Raw genomic sequence first — 21170 nt, 5'->3', positions numbered from 1 at the left:
AAATCTGAAGTTCTGAACACCCTTTATTTAATGACGAGAGAAACTTTAACGCTTCCATGGATGTTTTTCTAGTGGCTCCAAACGTGTGGAATGGGATGCAATGTAGACGGGCTCGAGAAATAGAAAACAAGATTGGGAGACAAATTTTGTTGGTGATTTTATATCATCAAATATTATTTAAGTGTAATAGGATTAAATTTGTTGACCAAAAGTGATATTGTTGAATATTGAACAAGTTATGATGGTGTAGGAGTGCACACTTGTTCAAGTTTTTTAAGATTTAAAGTACATTGCTATTTAGGGGCGAAGACCTTAAACGAACGGGGGTCAGGGGGCAACGCCCCTGGGAGCGGGGTCTCAGGGGTGGCAGCCCCTAGCGGGGTCCAAGGGGCAAAGCCCCTGGCTGGGATTGAGCTACCAGGTCAGCGCAATTTTTTTTTATTTTGGACTATGTTGCTCTATTAAAAATTGCATCAAAAATTCAATTTTAGAAAGTTGACCCTTTTTTTCCCTGAGATCCGTTTAATGACCGTTTGGTAGTTTTATAACAGTTTGTAACTGTCTGTTGACAATTTTCAGACAAGATTGAAGTTTATTTTCATACAAAATTTAGCATTTATGAAACAACGAGTATGTTTTTGTTCAACATAAATTATACAAAATTGGATGGGAACGACTTGTTTTGGAAGGGAACCATCGATAAAACCAATTTTACTTTTGACAGAACTAGTGGTTAACATCGTTTGCCTTCATTAGGAGTAATTATCACTAGTAATGAGTTCATAAACAAGTATAAAACCTACAATATTTTTTTTTTTGGAAAGGGAACTCCCTTAACGAGGGTTCCGGGCTAGCTTTCGCGCACCAGCTAATCTCCCTCTGTGAACATTAGACTATGTCTCATGCTATGGAGTCACTGGAGTTGAACCTCCATGGCCACATGGGTTAAGTAGTGCTAGGAGGTTCATCTGTAGTGAATCTAGAGTATGCGTACGACAATGAAGATAATACAAATGCCCACGATCATCGATTAGAGAAATCTTAGGACCGAAAGATCCATCTGATGAAGTCATCAGATCATGAAATACTGAATTGAGAATCAACCAAGAAGATAATCAAACATAAATTTGATGAATGTATAAAACCTGAATAACCATGTATGAATGGACCGACCGTTAAAAGTGTAGTACTTGTTTTTCGTAACATGTATTATTTTAATAAATTTGGATATTTATGAGATGAGTAGGTATTTACTTTCAACAAAATATATTTGAGGAACATTGTAGATCTTTTAGAAACAATTATGTGGATATAAAGTTCATCAAAAACAGAGTTCGTATGAGAAAGTTATGGTCGTTTGAAGTTAAAATGAATGTACATTGTTATTTTGAGAAAGTCAACGGTAGTCAAAGTCAAACGGTCAACTCTTGGATCACCACAATGTGGTGGTATGCTCACCACGACGTGGTATGACATGGTCATCGAGAGACATGTTAATCGTCGAAGGACACATGACAAAAGGAGGCGATACGTGACAATCATCGGAGAAACTCATGGTCATGGTGTGGTGTAAAGCCGTGAAGGCAGTAGATCATGTAAGAACTTTGTAGTTAAGCGTGCTCGGGCGAGAACAATCATGGGATGGGTGACCCACTAGGAAGTTTTGTAACAAATGGTCAGAGTTCGGCGGTCAAACCACCGCGAACGGATAGATATTAATGACCAATTGTGTGTAATTTATGTTTATAATGTATATTCAATATATTATATTTATAAATTCTTTTAGAACATCTCAAACTGCTCAAACCATCTATCGTTGAAGATTGAATCGAAAATCACTAAAAAATTAATTTATTTGTGGCGTTAAAAATAAAATTTTGCACCAGATATATCTGAGAGTTATGGATAACATATTTGAATAGATTATGTTCTCTTGACTTCATGAATATAAAAAACGTCCAAAATGGAGGTCGTATGAGAAAGTTACGCTTCTTTAAAGTTACAAAAATCAGTATTTATCTGATTTTCCTGAAACAAACTATGCACTGCTTCGTTTGGAATAACTATGAATCTCGAAAATCACTTTTGAGCACGTTTTTAAATTCAGACTATAGCCTATTATTTTATTATATTTTTATAATATTTTAAACCTCGATCAAATTTAGACTCATAAAATCTATCGAATCCGATCCTATTAATCGTGAAACTTTAAACATAAATTCACAAAGTTTGGTATACCGGAAGTGAATTCCCTCTACATTTCTAGAATCACCACGACCAAAATAATTAAGCAGATGCTTTCTAGAAATATTTCACAAAACGTTTTGACGACACGTGAATCGAGAAAACAGAATTTACAACACCGAATAAATTATATATATATATATATATATATATATATATATATATATATATATATATATATATATATATATATATATATATATATATATATAGCTAGGTTCAAATGTTTTTAGCAACTATTGTGTGCCTAAATGCACCAATGAGAATTCAAGAAATAATAAATAATTAAATAAATTATTTAAGGGTATTTTGGACATTTTGTACTTTTAATTATGGAAATCATTTAGTTTTGAAATCCTATAATTAAGGAAATAAGGTATATATATTTGACCTACTTGTGTGTGGTAGAACACGTCTCTGACTTGTTCAACAGTTGTAGCCGCCTCCGACTTCATCCACTGCATCGGATTCGTCCACCATTCATCGGTGAAGTCGCAACCAGCCGATCACTGTCCACCAATACTTCCACCTCCCGCCTCCATCAAAGTCGTGAGTTCTCCACCAACACTGATGAAATCGATTTTCTTTTTTCTCAAAATTTAATTTTTTTAGATTCTATCAGTTGTTGAAATCGATTTCTTTCTTGGCAAAAATCGATTTGTTGAAATCAATTTTATTGCTTCTCTTCTCATCTGTGAAATCCATTGATTATTTGAAATCGATTTTTTTAAGTAATACTTTCTAATTGATTTGGAATATGATTTTGTAGGATACAAAATTGTTCATCGTGGGTGTTTGTTCTTCAACAACCATTGTCCCTTCATTACTATCTCCACAGAAGTCGACATCGACCCCAAAAAAGTTTCAATCGCTGAAACAAAAGCTCACCTGTCATCCCTCAATCTCGTATGTAGATTCTATTTCGGTCATCTGGTAAGTCGATTCAATGGGTTGAAAAAACATCATCTTTCTTTTACAATTTCTCTCCAGTTTAAAGCCTCTGTTTTTGCGATTTTTGGGTTCTAATTGATTTTTTTGTTGAATTTAAATTATATATTTTAACACTACTGATAGATTTCAGTTAGACCATTTATTTGTTGATAATAATATAAGTTTCTCCGGAAGTGATTTTAGTTATCCAAGTCTTTTTTTTTTTTTTTTTTTTTTTTTGAACACCAAGTGTTCGACTAAATGCCTAAATGAAGATTTACTTTGTAATTTGTCACTTGTCCATTAAAAACTCTTTTCTATTGTCCTAAGTGAATTGTTACTGAGTTTAGATAGTTCTTATATTTTGAGTAATGGTTTTCTTTTTACTTTCTCAAATAGTTGTTTACCTTTCAATTATGTTTGGTTCAATTCTCACATCATATGGATATATAATTTCAATAGGCCTAATTAAAAGAATGATCATGAAATTAATTTATATTATCTCATCTCATGAAAATTGAGTAAGTAATTGTGTTGTTGATTTGTAACTTACAGGTAAACCATTGAAGGAGCACAAGCAAAGAAAGTATGGGCAATATTCTGCCAGAATGTATACTATGTAGTCTTCCATATGCTATGTATATACTGATGGGGTTGATTTCATATGCCAACACAGTGAATTAATTTTGTTTGATTTCATATATCAACATAGTAAATGCTTAATATCATATGCCAATATAGATTGGTGAAAGCTACTCATCTTGTTCTAGAAAACTGTTTAAAAAGGTAAGTAATTTGTTTGTGTATTATTTTGGTTCATTTTGTGATTTTGAATTCCAACTTCTATTCTCCCTTGTTATTGTGTATTTGGAATATAAAATTATATTAGCAGTAAATACGATACTTTTGAATGTACTCTATATACCCTGCCATAATAAAATCTATGTATTCTGCCAGAATATATAAAATGATAGTTAATTGCAAGCAACATGTTTTTAACCATTATTAGTTTTTGTTGTATTTGTGATAGGAATGGCTGGAAGAATGTGTTGAAGACCTAATAGGAATAACTTGAAGAACGAATAAAGTTCGAACATACTCACATTTTAATAATGTTGTTATTTTTTAAGAATTTTATTCATTTTTGTTAATCTTCTTTCAGAATATGTATAATTATATTAAAATGTATAGACTAGCTTGTCTGTAAGAATATGTATGACTTTGTATTTAAGTTTGGATGTATAACAATATATTAGAATGTTGTTATTTTCCAACCTCAGATTCAAGAACTTTGTTATTTTTCAATAATATTCTAATAGAATAAAATTATGAAAGAGCATCATTCTAACTAAAAAATATTCTGACAGAATAAAATCGGGCATGTTTACAAATTATGTTAGAATTAAAATTGAATTAATTAAAAAAAAATATATTTTTAAAATTAGGAGAATTAATTATCCATAAATATCCGAAAATTTCCTTTTATAATTGTAGTTAATTGTCAAAAATACCCTTTTTCTAAAAATTTTATGATTATATGGTACATGCTATCCCATTGTAATATCATACACTCTCAAATCATGTCCATTGATGAATTCTATCCGTTGGTCCAGATTTGTGCATTCTGACACACAATAGTTAGTAAAAACAAAATAACCTAACCCTATATATATATATATATATATATATATATATATATATATATATATACCTCCAAAAATATTTACCATTGTCACACCCCCAAACCTGAACAGCGGAAACGTTCGAGGGCGGATGACGTTATGTCCAGTATCACAACAATTGTATAGTAAAGAAAGTACACACCACCATATTCCATTAGTTGAAAAGTTTACATGATTGTATCAATACAAGTTCAACAGTTGATTACACAAATCATGATTCAAAAATATGCAAGTAACGTCATCGCGTTAAGCTTAAAAAGGTTGTTGACAACCTGGCTTAGTGATTCCATGAGAACACAAGTTATTTCAAAGAAAAAGTGTCAACAATTAAGTTGGTAAGTGGTTTGAATAAATGTATGCCATTCGAAAGTTCGTGTATATATTTCTAGAAAATCCCATATTTTCTTACAAGTTGTGTAGTAAATCGTTTCACGTGTGTAATGTATGTTTTAAAACAGGAAAAATCCCTTATTTTCCTAAATGTATAAATGCAGTCTTTAAATGTTCAAGACCATAAACTATAAGCACTATACCATGTTCAAAATGTTGTTGTATAGTATTATTATGAAAATAAAACTATGTGAAGACCGTTGAGGTATGTAAAAGTAAAACGAAATATTACTTTTCCCGTAAAGACATGATACTGCATTAATCGTATATTCGGTGAGTTCTCATAAACATACTATCATATTTGCCTGCATGCGACGGTCTTCAGGTGTCTAAACGTTATGACACTTGTCACCCCGCGGACTGTAGCTAACAGTCAGGGTGCGGGATCATTAGTCCCGTATAGATCTATACACACTTGCCACGCTCTCCGGGCAGGAGATTCTGGTTACAAGACATGACTTATTGTAATACCCCCATTGGGTATACTGAAGATGTTGTCTCACGAATTCTCAATTATGTTACGTATCATAAGTGTATGTTTGTTTTCGCAAAGTCTATCATTTTTTCACAGTATTGCCAAAACCATAGTAGTAATGTATATATTCCCATGAATATAAAATGTTGTAGTTGAAATGCTCACTGTTGGCATGAAATCGTATGCGTATTTATAAATAAAACACATTTTTATTTATAAACTATGTTGTTTCCCAAAGTGGGTAAAGTAATGTAAGATGTTTACATGTTAACTAAACCATTTGGTAGTTGTAAAAACATCATACAATGTATACTCAAAAGTTCGATGTTTTCATGAGAGTACGATTACGTTTTTACTTGTATTCTCCTCCGTATAGTAATAAAAGCCTTTTAAAAGCATTTAAAATGGTAAAAAAGGGGTATGAACTCACTTGTTTAGTTTGAAGAGAGTGAGACGAGAATTGAGCAGAACTTCGACTGCGGAAAGCTGCATCTTCAGGTTTCTCGGGGATCTCGATAGCCTAAAAACTTCCGTCGGGGCTTGGGTATGGAATCGAGGGTGTCGGGATAGCTTCTGGAGCTCAAGAGAGTGTGAAAGTGGGAGAGAAGTTGAGAATGTGTGCCAAAATCCGGAGCTCATGCACTTTATTTATAGTGCTGGAGCATCCCCGTATGCTGGGCGTACTGCGGAGTCGTCAACAATTACGAATCGAGTCTAGCTAGCCTGCTAGCCGATGGGACGGGGCTCTGCGTTTGAGTACGCTGGGCGTAACCCAATTTACGTTGGGCGTAAATTGGATTTCCAAACTTCTAAATTCCGTAACTTTTGCGTACGAGCTCCGATTTTCGCGTTCTTTATATCCACGCGTAGGTGAGACTGTACTCTACAACTTTCATTTAGAGTACGTAGGCTAGTTTGAATTTATTTTTAATAATATATTTTTAATAGGCCGGAACAGCTAAAGTCCGTTAAAAATCCATAACTTCTCTATCCGATGTCCGTTTTCATTTGTTTTTTTTATTGTTGCGATACTCTTTCGTTTAGATTACGTCGGCTAAAAATGGCTCGATATCTATTTCGAGTTTTTAGCTGTCTACTGTTATTCTGAAACTTCTAAAAATCATAACTTCTTCATATGAAGTCAGATTTGGGCGTTCTTTTTATGCATATTTACAGCTTAACGATATCCACGACTTTCATTTATATACTTAAGGCTAAAAAGTATGTTATTGGAATTTCGCATTTTACGTTTAACAGTGTTTTACCGGTATTGTCGCGGATCTTCGATCGATCGTAACTTTTTTGTTATAACTCGGATTTTAGCGTTCTTTATATTTTTGGAAACCTCGTTATGATATCTACCACTTGGTACATCCCAATTATGGTTTTATAAAAGTTTAATTTTAACCCTAATTTGACTGGTGTTACAACCATAAACACCATAAAGGCTATTTTTTATTGGCGCAAAGGAAGCTTCAAATTGAAGCAAAAAGAAAACCCTTTTCCTCTGTAGACTTTCTATCTACATCCCATACTCTCTCTCTCACTTCGCTTCTTAGTGTCACTAGAAAAACGAGACCAGACGGAAGAGGATGTTGCCTCCGTTCCAGGGTCCATCACAGCCCCACTCCGCCTCCTACAGATCATGTAGCACCACCACTCCACCGTAGATTACCCCTGCTGCTTGTCCTTTCGTGTTTGTTTCTGGCGACAAGAAAGAAAAACAGTTAAAAGAAGTCACCGGAGGTGAAGTTGTGATTCTGGCCACTGTGAAGACTACAACCTCCCCTCCTCCTATCCGTTCTGTCGATTAAATTACCCAAACACCCTCACCTATTTTCTTTTTGTTCTTCCCATTCTTTTTAGTCGAATAGAGCACCGATGGTGCTCTCCATTGGTCGATTGCCACCGCTGTGTCTCTTTTCGGTTCGATTGCTGTCGGAGACGAAGACGAAGAGGCAAAAGGGAACCGCTGGAGATTGACTCCTTCTCCCCTCCTCGTGATTTGTTAAGCCACCACCAGACCACCACTTTTGCTACCTTCATTCACGAATCCCTTCTGCGGCCATTCGAGTGTTGAAGACCCTCCATCGAATTCTGCTTCCGTTCTTCTTCCTTCTTAAGTTGGAACGAGCGACAGGAACGCCCTCCATGGAAACGACGACTGTTGCTGCTCTTTTCGGTTGGATTGCTACCGCCGATGGTGAACAAGGGACCACCATTCTGACTGTCTTCGTGTTTCTCCTTTCTTGATCAGACGATGGATTGAAGACCTCCTGTAGATTCAAAACTTTTTCCTTTCAATCCACTTTCAACAGTTCTTAACAAACATTGAAGTTTGATTAAGGTGACTTCCTCCTTGCTTAGATGATAAGTCATTTTGAACTGATCATAGCATGGAGGCAAAGAGTGCAGGACTATGTCTATAGCTAACTCTTCATCAAAGTTAACATTCAACTTGAGCAAAGGATCAACACACCTCTGCATCCTTTGCAGGTTGGTCATGATGGACTCTCCGTCCTTCATCTTGGTTGTTATGAATGAGGTGACTATCTCATAGCTCTCTTGACGTGCTCTTTGATGGTACTTCTCCATCAAGTCCTGACACATCCCGTAAGGCCAAAAGTCCTCATAGAACCGCTGCAGATTAAGAGTTATAGTGGCCACCATAATACGCGATACTTTGGTCACTTCCTTGCATTTGGCCTTATACTCAGCCATTTCTTCGGGAGTAGCAGTGGTTTCATCTATGTCGATGAGTTCCTTGACGAGAATATGTTCCTTATCCTTGTAACATAGGGCCATTCTGATGTTTCAGATCCAATCATTGAAATTGGATCCATCAAATGTGACCCTCCCACAAATGTTCAGGAGCGAGAGTGGGTTCGAGGAGTTGTTGTTGTTGGAGTTTGAGCCAAAAGCGTAGTTTGGGCTAGATATCTTTAAAAGAAGAAAGACAAGTTTTTGATTAGATAGGAAACCGTTAATATAACACCCAAAATGAAATATTAAGGCTAGGACCTAACACAATAATTCACAATTCAGAAAAGGGATGTTGTAATCCAATTGTAAATTATTTGAAGGTAGGTAAATGACGATTTACCAATTTCACCACGAAAATGAAATTTTAAAATGAATTAGTCTTTAAATGAAATTCATAGATCTTTGAGATTCATTGAACTCTTCATTGATATGTTTAATCTCGATTATGCCCTTCAAATTTGTGACTGGGATACCGAGGATCATAACTAAGGTATGAATAACCATGCAGATTAGCTTGGTACTCTTGATGTCATTTACCACCTAATCAATGTGTCGGTTAACCATACACTCCATTGATCTATGATAATTTACGAGCTACCCATTACCACTCTTTGTTAGTCCAAGTTAGTGTGCCGGTTAACAACACACGCTCCACTAACGACTTGACAAAGTGCAATGTGCATTTTCATGGATTAGCATCAAATTCACATTTTCCTAAAGTAACTAAGATTGAGATTTATAAAAAAAACATTAGTTACTTTATATTTATCATTATACTTATTAATGAGAGAATTAATGTCCTATCATACTTGTTCGGCTAACGACCCTCCACCAATCAAGGAAGCGGTGGGTGAGAGTGAACACCCATACAACCGTCATTTTATATGCAGTTTCCTTATACCCCCCCCCCCCCCCCCCTTATAAACCGGCTTCGTGAATGAGGCCTACTAACATTAAGACTGATTCTTCTTATACATATATAATCTTAGACTTTTGATTTTATATAGTATAATGGTGTATTTAAACATTTAAAATACTAGGGTTTTTAATCTAATTTAAATTTTTTGAAATTAATACTTTTTAATTTAAAACTTTAAATATTAAAAACCTTGATTTAAAAATTATCCAAAATTAAACAATTAATTTAAATTATAAAATCTCATAAGGATTAACCATTAAATTAAAATAATAATTGAACCTAATACCGTTATCCCCTTGATTTTTTGAAAACTAATCTTGGGGAAGGCATATTCGAAAATTCTAGGGTTAGCAAACCCTAAAAATCGAAATCATGAGGGTCAAAGGAAAGGGTTGAAAAAACCCTAACTAAGTTTCGAAAATGGGGTTTAGAAACCCTAATTTCGAAAAATCCAAGCCCTAGGGTTTAAATGCCATAAACCCTAATTTTTACAAGTTCAATAAATTGTATCAAATCTAATTGAAAACAAAACCAAATGCTCTGATACCACTGATGGGTTTTATACAGACAATCCTATGTGTGTTGTGTGCATGCAACCCTAGATTGGATCTATGTTTTTTCTATTAGACATACAAGCATTGAACACAAAACAGAAAACGCTAATATGCATCTAATATTCGGATATCTACATAAGAAAGATTAGAACACATACCTTTGTTGCTATATATTAATAACAACCAATTCTTGAAGATCATTGCTTTTGAGAACAAGCACCACAAGTGTAGTACCTCTAATGGCTCACAAACACTAGGGCAAGAGGATGAATATGAGAGAGAGGAGAGAGGAGTCACTTGCTCATAAATTTGGGTCTTCTAGGGTTTCAATGAGGTGCCCGAGTTCAAGAGGCCAATGGGCTTTATTTATACTTGAGGCTAACTAGGGCTTTATTTGTACGTAGGAAATACTCCATCGATCATCAATCTCCTCCAATAGAGTTTCTAATCTATATTCCGATCACACACGTACCCTTAATAAGATACTACCCAATATCTAAACTTAACTGAAATAAGCATCTCTTTTAAGTCTTATTTCATCACTAAGCAAGCCTACAATGCTTATAATCAACTTTCAATACTAACTCTGTTTCAGCAACAATATCCTAATTTAGTGTAAGATTTTATACAGAGTATTAAGTATTAACATACATTTATCGTCTCATTTATAATACTTCTATTATTACTATCATGTAAATTCATCTCAAAAAATATAAAACCATGTCTGGTTCGCATAGTGTATATCATCAAATATACATATAAAAAGTATTTCCAGATAATAAACATATAAATCACATATAAAATTTCAACATATATTTAATACCTTTATTAATACTTGTATTAAAATCATGTTCATGAAAGGGACTACGCACTCACTTGTTAAAGCGACGACTCGAAATTCGGGCAGCGCTTCGCTTCTAGCAATTGTCTTTTCCGTTGACGTAACCTAGTATTATTATCACTAAGTTTTAGTCTAATATCTATTGCGACTAATTGTTAGTCGAGATTTATAATTAATTCAAAGTCTACTTTCATGATCTATCAAGTAAGGAACAACCAGGTAGGGTCCGTTTGGTATACGAAGTATTGTTTGAAAATCCCACTTTAAACACCTCACTAAATCACAACCAATACATCATCCCCGTAGGTAGATCAATCAATATAGCAACTTGGAATCACTGATAAATCTTGTTTATAGGTTCACAATGACAATAATGAACTTCAACATAAGTTGTACTTAAAGTATGGTAAACATAACTCACTTACAAGGGAGTTTAGCGAAGAACCGAGCTCTGCGCGGGCAGAACTTCTGACCCGAAACCTCTTCTTCTCGGTGCCTTCTACTGCTCCAGGACTTACTAATAACACCTAGGAGGTGCTAAGGAAAGACTCAGAGGATTGGGGGGGGGGGGGGGGGGGGGGGAGTGTTTGGGAGAGTAATGGGTGAAGAGATGTGAGAAAAAGAGTGAAAAACGCCTTCTGTTTATAGGCTACTAGCACCGAGTATGTTGAGCATACTCAAGAATTACACTTAGCGTAATGGATTTTTAAGGGTTACACTAAGTGTACTCAAAATTACGCTGTGCGTAATGTACCACGTGTTGTGATCTTGTGCAAAGCCGTGGGGAAGAAGTAGTGGCTCAGATCTTGCTATGTGTCACTCGCTGGTTTAGTCCAAAAATTAATTATCTTCTAAAATCTGTAAATTTCGCATAAGAACTCCGTTTTCGACGTTCTATATATCTACGCATAGGTAGTGATGTGATCTACAACTTTTGTTTAGACTCAGTCGGCTAATTTTGACTTTATTTTTAAAGTTATATTTTAACAGGATTCGACAGTTAAAGTCCGTTAAAAATTCATAACTTTGTCATCCGACGTCTGTTTTGAATGTTTTTATATCATTGAGCACCTATTAATGAGATCTTCAATTCTCGTTTAGGTTGTGTCGGCTAATAATCGATCGATCTAAAATTCAATTTTCCAATCTATGTACTGCTACACTAAATCTTAGAAAATTCATAACTTTCTCAAATGAAGTTAGATTTGGACGTTCTCTATATGCACGATCTCGATTTAACGTCTACTTCGACTTTTGTTTAGATTTAGATATCTAAGGCTAAAAATTGTTTCATCAAAATTTTACTTTTTACGATACACGAAGTCGTGTCCGTTTAATCGTGAAACTTTAACGGATCATAACTTCTTTGTTATAAGTCGGGTTTCAGTGTTCTTAATATGTACGAAATCCTTGTGACATATACTATTCTTTGGTTAAGACTATTTATTCTAAATAATGTTCTATCAAAAAGTCATTTTTAACGCTTATTGTCTCTAATTTAACTAGCTCAAATCTGCGGGCGTTACAATTTCTTCCAAAGCGAGAATGGAGCGAGTTTCATAAAACGTGGGGAATGGGATGCTATGGAGAGCATAATAACAATGTTGTTAAATCGGGAAGAGAGTCCTTTGATGGTGTGAATCACTAGATGTTTTTCGGATATTTTGGAGGTAGCATCAAGATTTTCAAGTACGCCGGCTATGGTTTGAATCTTGGAACAATAGGCATGTACCGGCAAGTCACCCATAGAGATAGATTGGATTTCACTTTCAAGTTGCATGATACGAGAGTCTTTGTTATTCTGGAAGAGCTTTTAACTGTTCAACCATATTTGTCGAGCCATAACATTAGGTTTGATGACTATGTTGATGAGATTTTGGGACATTGTCAAATAGAGCCATGTACGCACCACCGCATCTACCTTCTTCCATTCGGTTTCGGTTGGTTTAGGAGTTGGATCATCATAGGTTGCAATGATATGATCGAGTGCATCATATGCTTCACAGTGATTAGAGAAGAATTCACACCATGTATCATAATTGTAGCAATCAAGATCAAGGAGAATCGGGATATGAGCTTTGATATTGGTGATAACAAAGACTTTGTGTGGAGGAGGATTGATATGGGTCTACCATTGTTAAGGATGAATATGAGGCCGCTGGTAGGGTTAGGAGGTGCCGATGGAGAAGATAAGTTTGAGAATGAAAGAGAGAAAAGAAAGGGTAGATTTTAGGAAAGTTTGGATATGGTCTCTGATACCATATTATTCCAAAATACCTCCCTCTTCGTATTAGGTTACAATGCATAAATATATACTGATGAATACATATCAAATGGGCCTATACACAAACTATAATAATGGGCTATACATGTCTACAAACGTGTACACTAAGAAATTGTTCTTCATATATTAGCTTTCACATTAATTTACAAACAAATCTAGGCTTTTGGTCAAAACACTAGTCATATAACCTTGTTGTTCACAAAATCATAAGATTCAAGCCAACTTTATCAAATCTCAATCAAACTCATCAATAAACAGACAAGAAGTTGTCATTAAAATAATTGGTTCTTTAACAAGCAACCATAATAAATAAAACCCTAGCAATAATCCAAATCCGCTAAATCAACACATAGTATGTAAGATCATCTACTCTAAACGAAAGTTAGAGTTTTTCGCCCTTAACTATTGAAAACACACAGGTAAAAACGAAAGTCACTTTGATAGACATGATAAAAACAAAGCAATAAAGTAATTAGAAGTAATGTTGCCTTTAAATTTCCTCAAAATCAAGCTCTCAATCAAATTTTGCACTCCAAAGCCTCCAGGGGATGTGTCTGGTCTTCAAAAGTCGACAATAGCTTCCAACATAAGTTAGCGTTAAGATCCAAAGCGATATATTTATAGTTTTCCAAATTTCGCTTCCAACGTCGTGACAAATAGGATCCACGGCGTGACGATCACTTAAAAACGCGTATTCTCCAAGGCATCTGTTGACCGTGAAAAACCATCTCACCATGGCGTGGCTACAGATCTCCACGCCGTGGGCTTCAGAATCCATGAAATTTTAGTCTTCGGTTGACGTGGTCTAGTTTTCCTGCTTCCAGCTCCGCATTTGCTTCCTTTTAATCCCGAGCATGTCCTTGTTGTTACAAAACAAATTTTAAACATATTAAGCACCATTAAACATATTAAATACATTTTTGTTCTAAAATAAGCACAATTGTAGCTAAAATTATTAAGATAATTCACAAACTATATGAATAAATATGCAAATATCAATAAAGCTGTCACCTCAAATTTTTTACCACAAAGGGTTTTGGTTTTGGGTCCAAACAGAAATAAGCTCTTTCCTCGAAAAATTATGAGTCACTACCTCCTTGTATCAAAAGTAATGACACAGTAACGAGTGGCATTCTACATCCATCGACACATTGATCTGCACACCAAAACAGTAAACCCTAAAAAGAGCCACCTATACTGGGGTAAGGTATAACCTAGCTATGATTTCCCTATCCAATTCATGTTTGTAGCTTGTAGCGATAACCGCTTATTAATATCATCATGCTACAAAACAAAAATTAAAATTAGTGTACTATTCCGAACTACAATGGCCTTTGTTATGGACTGATCTACATATTCCAAACAAGTTCTACGGATTCCAAATTAGATCTTTGCATTTCAGTGTGTAGAGTGTTCATAACATATTTTTTAGGGTTTTACTTGTAGTAACTGTTGCTAAGAGTAATATTAATCATACAAAAAACCTTATACCATCAAAGTCTAGTTCACACAAAGTATTTCTCATTAAAACTACTAACAACACTAACAATTTTTTAACATACCCACATATGTTAACCAAATAATAATCTCTAAAGGAAACGACACATACCCACATCTGCTCGAGCTCTTCACTGTCAGGCGACATCCTTCAACAAAGTGTTTGTCCAAAATCCGGTTTCATGCAACTTCGAAGCGCAAGTCGGAGAAGGTGGAGTCCGAAATGCCCGTTCAGAGTGATTGTCCAAAATGATATGTATAGAGGGACATAGTAATAGGTAGGATTAATGATGTGGGTGACCCGATTACAAACGGGTCCAAAATGTATCACTACGAACTGTGGTTATTTTACGAAAATTCCAAAAAATTGGTTATGCTGTTAAAAAGTGCTTTCAAAGTTGGTTAGTTTACTCGGCTTCCAATTACAAATCGCCCTTTTTGGTTCTTAAACCATAATTTTGCTAATTGCTCCTATTTGTGCTTGATGACGATGGACATTTATATTATATGATATATTTATGTTTATATAATGAGGGTATTACATTGTACATAAATAAATACATAGCGAACAAGTATACACTACAAAGAGACATCAAAGGTAAGACCATCCAATCCATTTAAATAAACTACTAGAGGGTGGATTGAACACACTTTAGGATTAAACGTTGAAGTAAACTGTGTAGTGTTCATCCCTCAAACTAAACAACGGCTGCAGAAGAAAATTCATTTCCAGCCCTTTTGCCACGAAGCTAATCGGATGGTAATTGCTGATTCCCCCGTTCGCCTTAAAACTAGTTGCTCCCATAAAGTCGGAATCCTGTTCACCAGAATCACAGCTGAGCTTCACGTTTCCATCCGAATTATACACAAAGCAACCCTTCTGGCTATCAGACTCTAATCTAACCGTTCCTTCATTTCCCTCCACCAACCGGAATAACGAATTCCGGGGTTCGGAGGAACCGCTGATTCCGAGACTTTTTTCTTTTCCTTGTTGTACAATTAACATCCCGGGGAGGTTGTATGGCTCCAGCATGATGGTTTTACCGATGGCATCCTTATATGATGAAAACTGACTTGAAGTTGAGTTTGCTAAGATGATTCTAAATGTTGAGAAGACGGAATCGCTAGTTCCGGGGTTGGGGAACTTCACCGTTGTGATGCCGGTGTTTGTGTGTGAAAGGGTGAGGGTTGAATTTGCGGTTTCTTGAGAAAGAGTAATGAGATGGGAATTGTATTCCGCCGGAATTGGAGTGATCCATTTGGAAAGAGAACCTGATTCCGGTTTTAGGTCGGAATCACCAGTGGTCAAGCCAACTAGCAAGTAGGGACCATATAAGATTGCTTGAAGAGAAGCATAATCAGATCGCTCATCTGGCATATACCACAGGGACCAAAATTGTAATATAGTCAAACTTATATTTCAAAACGTAACTATATGAAGACTCAAAATTAGTACCTTGAATAGCCTCCATTCTAAGGGTTATTGGAAATTTAAGGGTAATAACGTCAGAGGAGCTCCACATTTTCGTGACTGATAAGAAATTACCTACAGTGAAAAGAATTTTATATGAAGTTTTATAACATTGATGAATAAATATTTATTTTTTTATATAGAAAATTCATACCTGCAGGTGTTACAGGAATCACTTGATCATTGAGTGATGCTTTTACATTTGATGTTGTCCAAGATGGTATTCTAATATTCATGCTAGATGATGATCCTTCCTACAAAACAAAATGGTTGGTTTATATAAACAAGCAAAAAAATAAAAATAAATAGCGTTTATAAATGAAAAAAATTAACAACGTATCTGGATGATGTTTCTATACTAGGTAAATTATTAAAAAGCACGTTGATTAATAAAAATTTGACCATTTTTCTCCAATAATAAACAAATATGTAAGTACGTTGCTAAAATGTTTCGCATACCTTCTTCGAGGAGATTGTGATTGTTGCACGAAGGTAAGGATCCCATGAAACAACTGGCGTTACTTTTTGATTAATAAAAATTTGACCATTTTTCCAATTAAATGAGCTTGATATATACTGAATGATATAAATCCCGGGATTGTTTCCTGCTTCTTCAAAGTATATCGAATCACCTAATTTCGAGAACGATTCGATCCCTACAAAAAGTAACCCAAACGGCAATCAAATGGGGGTATTTTGGTCTTTTAACAAATAACACAAGGAATGGTATCGAATTCCTTCCAAACTCCATATATGATGAATTCAATTCCGTCGATTTGCAACCAAACAATCGTTGGAATGGAATTCCAAAAAGGTAGGAAATGAAGGAACCTGTTCCATAACAGCACCAAAAATCATTAAACTTGGATCCCCATTTATGGTATCCTGTTGCTTTTGATACCCCGGTGCCTAATGGTAACATATATATCATGATTCCGGGTTCTTTCCCTCTTTGAATGCTAAGAACTCCATTAGTCAATGCTCGCTCATAATAATCTGCATACGCCATTTCTTTTGTCCATCTAAACAAATTACGAGACACCTATAAACACACACACACACCATCGTAAATTAGACATAAAGATTGTTAGATATGTGGAGCTGATATAGGACCCAACTCTAATATCACGTTAGATATATGGAGTTTTGATTTTCTCTCAAAATAGTATAAATGTATCTAGCTGATGTGGGATCCACAATATATATAGATGCATACCTTCAACATGTTATAAGTGGTACACGATTCCTCATTCTCCGTTTGTAACGTTGAAGCTAGTCTTTTAGGTTCCGACCTAAAAAAACCAACCACCAATTTGTTACACAAAAATCAAAATGTTCATGCTTATGTGGTCACCAATAAACAAACTTAAAATAGTACAAAAATAATTTTAGTATATATGTCGATTTAGGGATATTCATGAAATGACCTATGATGTGACATTTAACAAATTGACCATTTTTTACACATAGCACAAAATCACGAGATTACTAAATTGGTTAGTTGCGAAATTCCAAAAAACGTTTTCTTGGGAAATTCCAAACAATTGCTAAATTGCTCATGTTTCCCCTTTTTAAACAATTTTCAGAATACAATTGTAAGATTTGGTTTCTTTTGTGGTGGGAACATTCTAAAAGCAATTTCTCAATTTGCAACCAATTGCAGTATCGATGCCATTATATGCAATTGGTAAAAAAAATGTTCGATTTGTTATATGTCACGTCATAAGGTGGCTATATATATATATATATATATATATATATATATATATATATATATATATATATATATATATATATATATATATATATATATATATATATATATATATATATATATATATATATATGATTATCCTTTAAATTTATGTTATTAAACCCTACTATGAATTTACGCACAAAACATAAAAAAAAAAACTGTTAAGCACACTAAACACATACCAGAACTCACTAACCGATGTCCCTCCTGTAGCATACATGTGAGAAGAGTTCACAGCATCCATGAAAAACATTCCAATTTCCTAAACACAAAATAATATTTGTATAAAATTTGTCCTTTTAAAAATAAAAATAAAAATAAAAATATAGAAAACAGGTATAAATGAAATACCTTGTAGAGAGGGTCACCAGTAACTTCATACCGCATTTGTGATCCAATAACAATTGGAATATGCGTATTCGCATGAAAACCAGATAAATCATCAGCCTACAATAAATAAATATTAACCATATTAATCTATAAAAATCTTTAAAACAACATATATTATATATATAAAATTGAAATTGAATTTACCTTTATAGCCAAGAGTCCAAGAAAGCAGGGTTTGTCAAAAAGATGAGCCAACAATAAATGGTTGCTATCTCCCTAACAATAATAAATTAACAACCCCATTAAAATCAAATTAATATTAAAAAAATAAAAAATAGAATTACACATCATGATTCTTTAACATACTGTTATGGTGTACAGTCTGTACATGACGTCATTCATGCCACCAGTTTCTTCATTTAAAGATCGCCAGTGTCTCTCGATCGTATACTGATAAATCACATTTTGTACGCGTTTGTAGAAATAGTCCGCCATTTTTGTCACCATTTTTAGAGCTTGATTGTTGCCAGCTAAAAGATACTGATCGACTAAACCCGCCATTATCTGCCATTTTTACGCTAAATTATGAATTAAACTTGATAAAAATAAATCAAATTGACGAAATTGATGAGGATTTACCTTGTGAATGGTGTAATACGGAGCCCAGACTGGTTGTATAGCTTCAAATCGATCAAAAAACTCAGATGGAAAAGCAGAAAGGTAACCGGTGTTCATCTTTTCCTGACATTCACCGAGTGCAGATACGACTGCAGTCATCTTGTTTTTCAGAGTTTCATCACCAGTGCTAGCCCACATTTGAGCTGTGGCACTCATGTAATGCCCTTCAAAAATTATATCAAATTAGTGAAATGTCGATCGTAAAAGTGGATGAATCATCAATCATGAATATATGGTTTTACAAGGAAATTAGAGAAATTGAATCGGTTGTGGATCAGAAAAAAAGGGTTGGAGAAACGTTAAACGTATACAAGTATACAAACCTACGAAATGACCGCGAAGTTCTTGATTTGGGGATTCCCAACCGCCGTAGGCGGTGCCCGGAGTGGGTAAACCGGCGTTTTTTCTAAAGCTCCAAACTAGACTATCGACATCGAGCATTAACAAGTATTTCAAATTGGTTTGTTGAGCTTGACCATGGATTGAATCAGGGTCTAGTCTGACATCACCTAAGGGAACTTCATTTAAGAAATTCCCATTAAAATCAGACTTCTTACCTCCTTGATTTTGATTTTTCATCTGTCTATAAGTCATCATCCACGCGAATTCATCTTCCTGTTTCAGGACTTTCCTAGGGAGTAAACTTGCCCAAGCGGATTCATCAGTCGGGGTTAAATGGTTGTGATTGTGAGACGATAACACTTGTTGTTTCCATGTTTTGTTTTTCGAATTCAGGAATTGGTATCGGAAAGTATGGGATGAGAGCTCGGTTGGAGTGTTAGTACATTCCTTACTAACAACAGAATCAGAAAACAAAAGGAAAACGAAAAGGAAAACAGATAGCATCTTCAACAACGTGAATGATTTCATTTTGTTGAAGAAATATCAGCAGATGCGATAAGTTATCATCAGAAATCGAAAGACCCCATATATTGAATTCGATTGAAATACCTAACCTGTAACTACTTAAAAGACAATCAATAACGAATGGGATAGGCGATTAAGTCTCGTGAAAGGCAATAACTGTTAATGGAAATTCTAACAATGAGTGAATGAGCATCAACAACCGAATCATACATAGACAATCGAAAAAGAAAGCGAAAGCGAAATGGAATACAGTTGTGAAAATAGTAAAGATCGAAGTAGAAAAACGAGATACACAAGAATTTACAGAAGCTTGATTACTTTGTGGGAAGTAAAAGTAATGATAAAGGGAAATAATGTCGTGTAAGATAAGAAAAAAGGGAAATTCACCAAGAAGATTGAAAGTAACTACAAGACAGAAAGAACTCACGGATTAGGTGTCGTTATCTATGGAGGATTGATCATCAAAGTGTGTGAAACTGAGTATTAACATTATCAAATTAAGTGTGAGTGACAGATAGAGAGATGGAGACAAATGGGTTTTCGGATTTGAATATAAAATTAGGAATTTGGGATCCGTAAAAAGGCAAACAGTTTTAGGGTTGGCCTGATTAATTTCTCGTGTTCTTGCGTTCTTGCTCCCCGCCTTTTTGTTTGGTTTGTTAGGAAATACCCACTCACTGCTCAGAAAAAGCCGCTTTTACAGTGCTCTGATTGGATACAACTTCGAATTGATCTTGAATTAAATGAATTGTTGGGATTTATTTTATTTTATTTTTTATAATTACTTTAAATAATGTTTTTCTAACATTTAATTTTGGAAAGTGACTTCTCTATGATATCATTTTCTAAATATGGAGTATAATTAAAGTGGCAGTATATATATATATATATATATATATATATATATATATATATATATATATATATATATATATATATATATATATATATATATATATATATATATATATATATATATATATATATATATATATATATATATATATGGAAAAGTGAATATACCCTTAAGGGTATATAAGCTTAGGTACCAAAACTCATAATAATACGTTATTTTGTTTGATATATTCATTATAATATTGTTAAACTTCAATACTTAACTTGATTTATATTCAATATTTTTAAATTTTCACTATTATCTTCTTTTTACATCACATATTTTTGTCGAACATTTACTAGGTTATATATATTATTGTTGAAAATGACAATTATGTAAGAGGAAAATAAATATGAAATTTATAAAAATCTTTGAAGTAATTCAATTTAGAAGTTGAATTATAAGAATATTAGACAATTACAATATCTATATATGATACAAAACGATGTAGTATGGTGAGTTTGGGTACCTAAGTTTATATACCCTTAAGGGTGTATTCACTTTTCCCATATATATATATATATATATATATATATATATATATATATATATATATATATATATATATATATATATATATATATATATATATAT

At 34.2% G+C, this 21170-nt stretch overlaps 1 protein-coding gene across 1 annotated transcript; it reads right to left on the bottom strand.

The window, feature by feature from the left end:
* Window positions 1–15076: 15076 nt before the first annotated feature.
* Window positions 15077–20088, bottom strand: LOC145037098 (proline-tRNA ligase (DUF1680)). The gene is made up of 12 exons (XM_078985670.1): window positions 19138–20088; window positions 18776–18978; window positions 18503–18700; window positions 18341–18412; window positions 18158–18253; window positions 17989–18068; window positions 17267–17342; window positions 16882–17092; window positions 16510–16706; window positions 16205–16304; window positions 16036–16125; window positions 15077–15950 (listed from the first exon to the last, which is right to left on the bottom strand). The coding sequence occupies exons 1-12, from the start codon at window positions 19682–19684 to the stop codon at window positions 15238–15240; spliced, it is 2583 nt and encodes an 860-aa protein (XP_078841796.1). The 5' UTR covers window positions 19685–20088; the 3' UTR covers window positions 15077–15237.
* Between the last annotated feature and the right edge of the window lie 1082 nt (window positions 20089–21170).

Source organism: Lactuca saligna, chromosome 1 (genome assembly GCF_052625555.1).
Source record: "Lactuca saligna cultivar CGN05327 chromosome 1, ASM5262555v1, whole genome shotgun sequence".
Taxonomy (NCBI): Eukaryota; Viridiplantae; Streptophyta; class Magnoliopsida; order Asterales; family Asteraceae; genus Lactuca; species Lactuca saligna.
Note: the sequence above shows the minus strand (reverse complement) of the source record. Positions and strands in the feature narration are given on the sequence as shown.

Coding starts and splice junctions, on each gene's coding strand:
- LOC145037098 (XM_078985670.1), bottom strand. CDS start 19,684: ATGAAATCATTCACGTTGTTGAAGATGCTATCTGTTTTCCTTTTCGTT. Junction 18,254..18,340: donor TTGGACTCTTGGCTATAAAG/GTAAATTCAATT, acceptor TATTTATTGTAG/GCTGATGATTTATCTGGTTT. Junction 16,305..16,509: donor TCACAATCTCCTCGAAGAAG/GTATGCGAAACA, acceptor TTTGTTTTGTAG/GAAGGATCATCATCTAGCAT.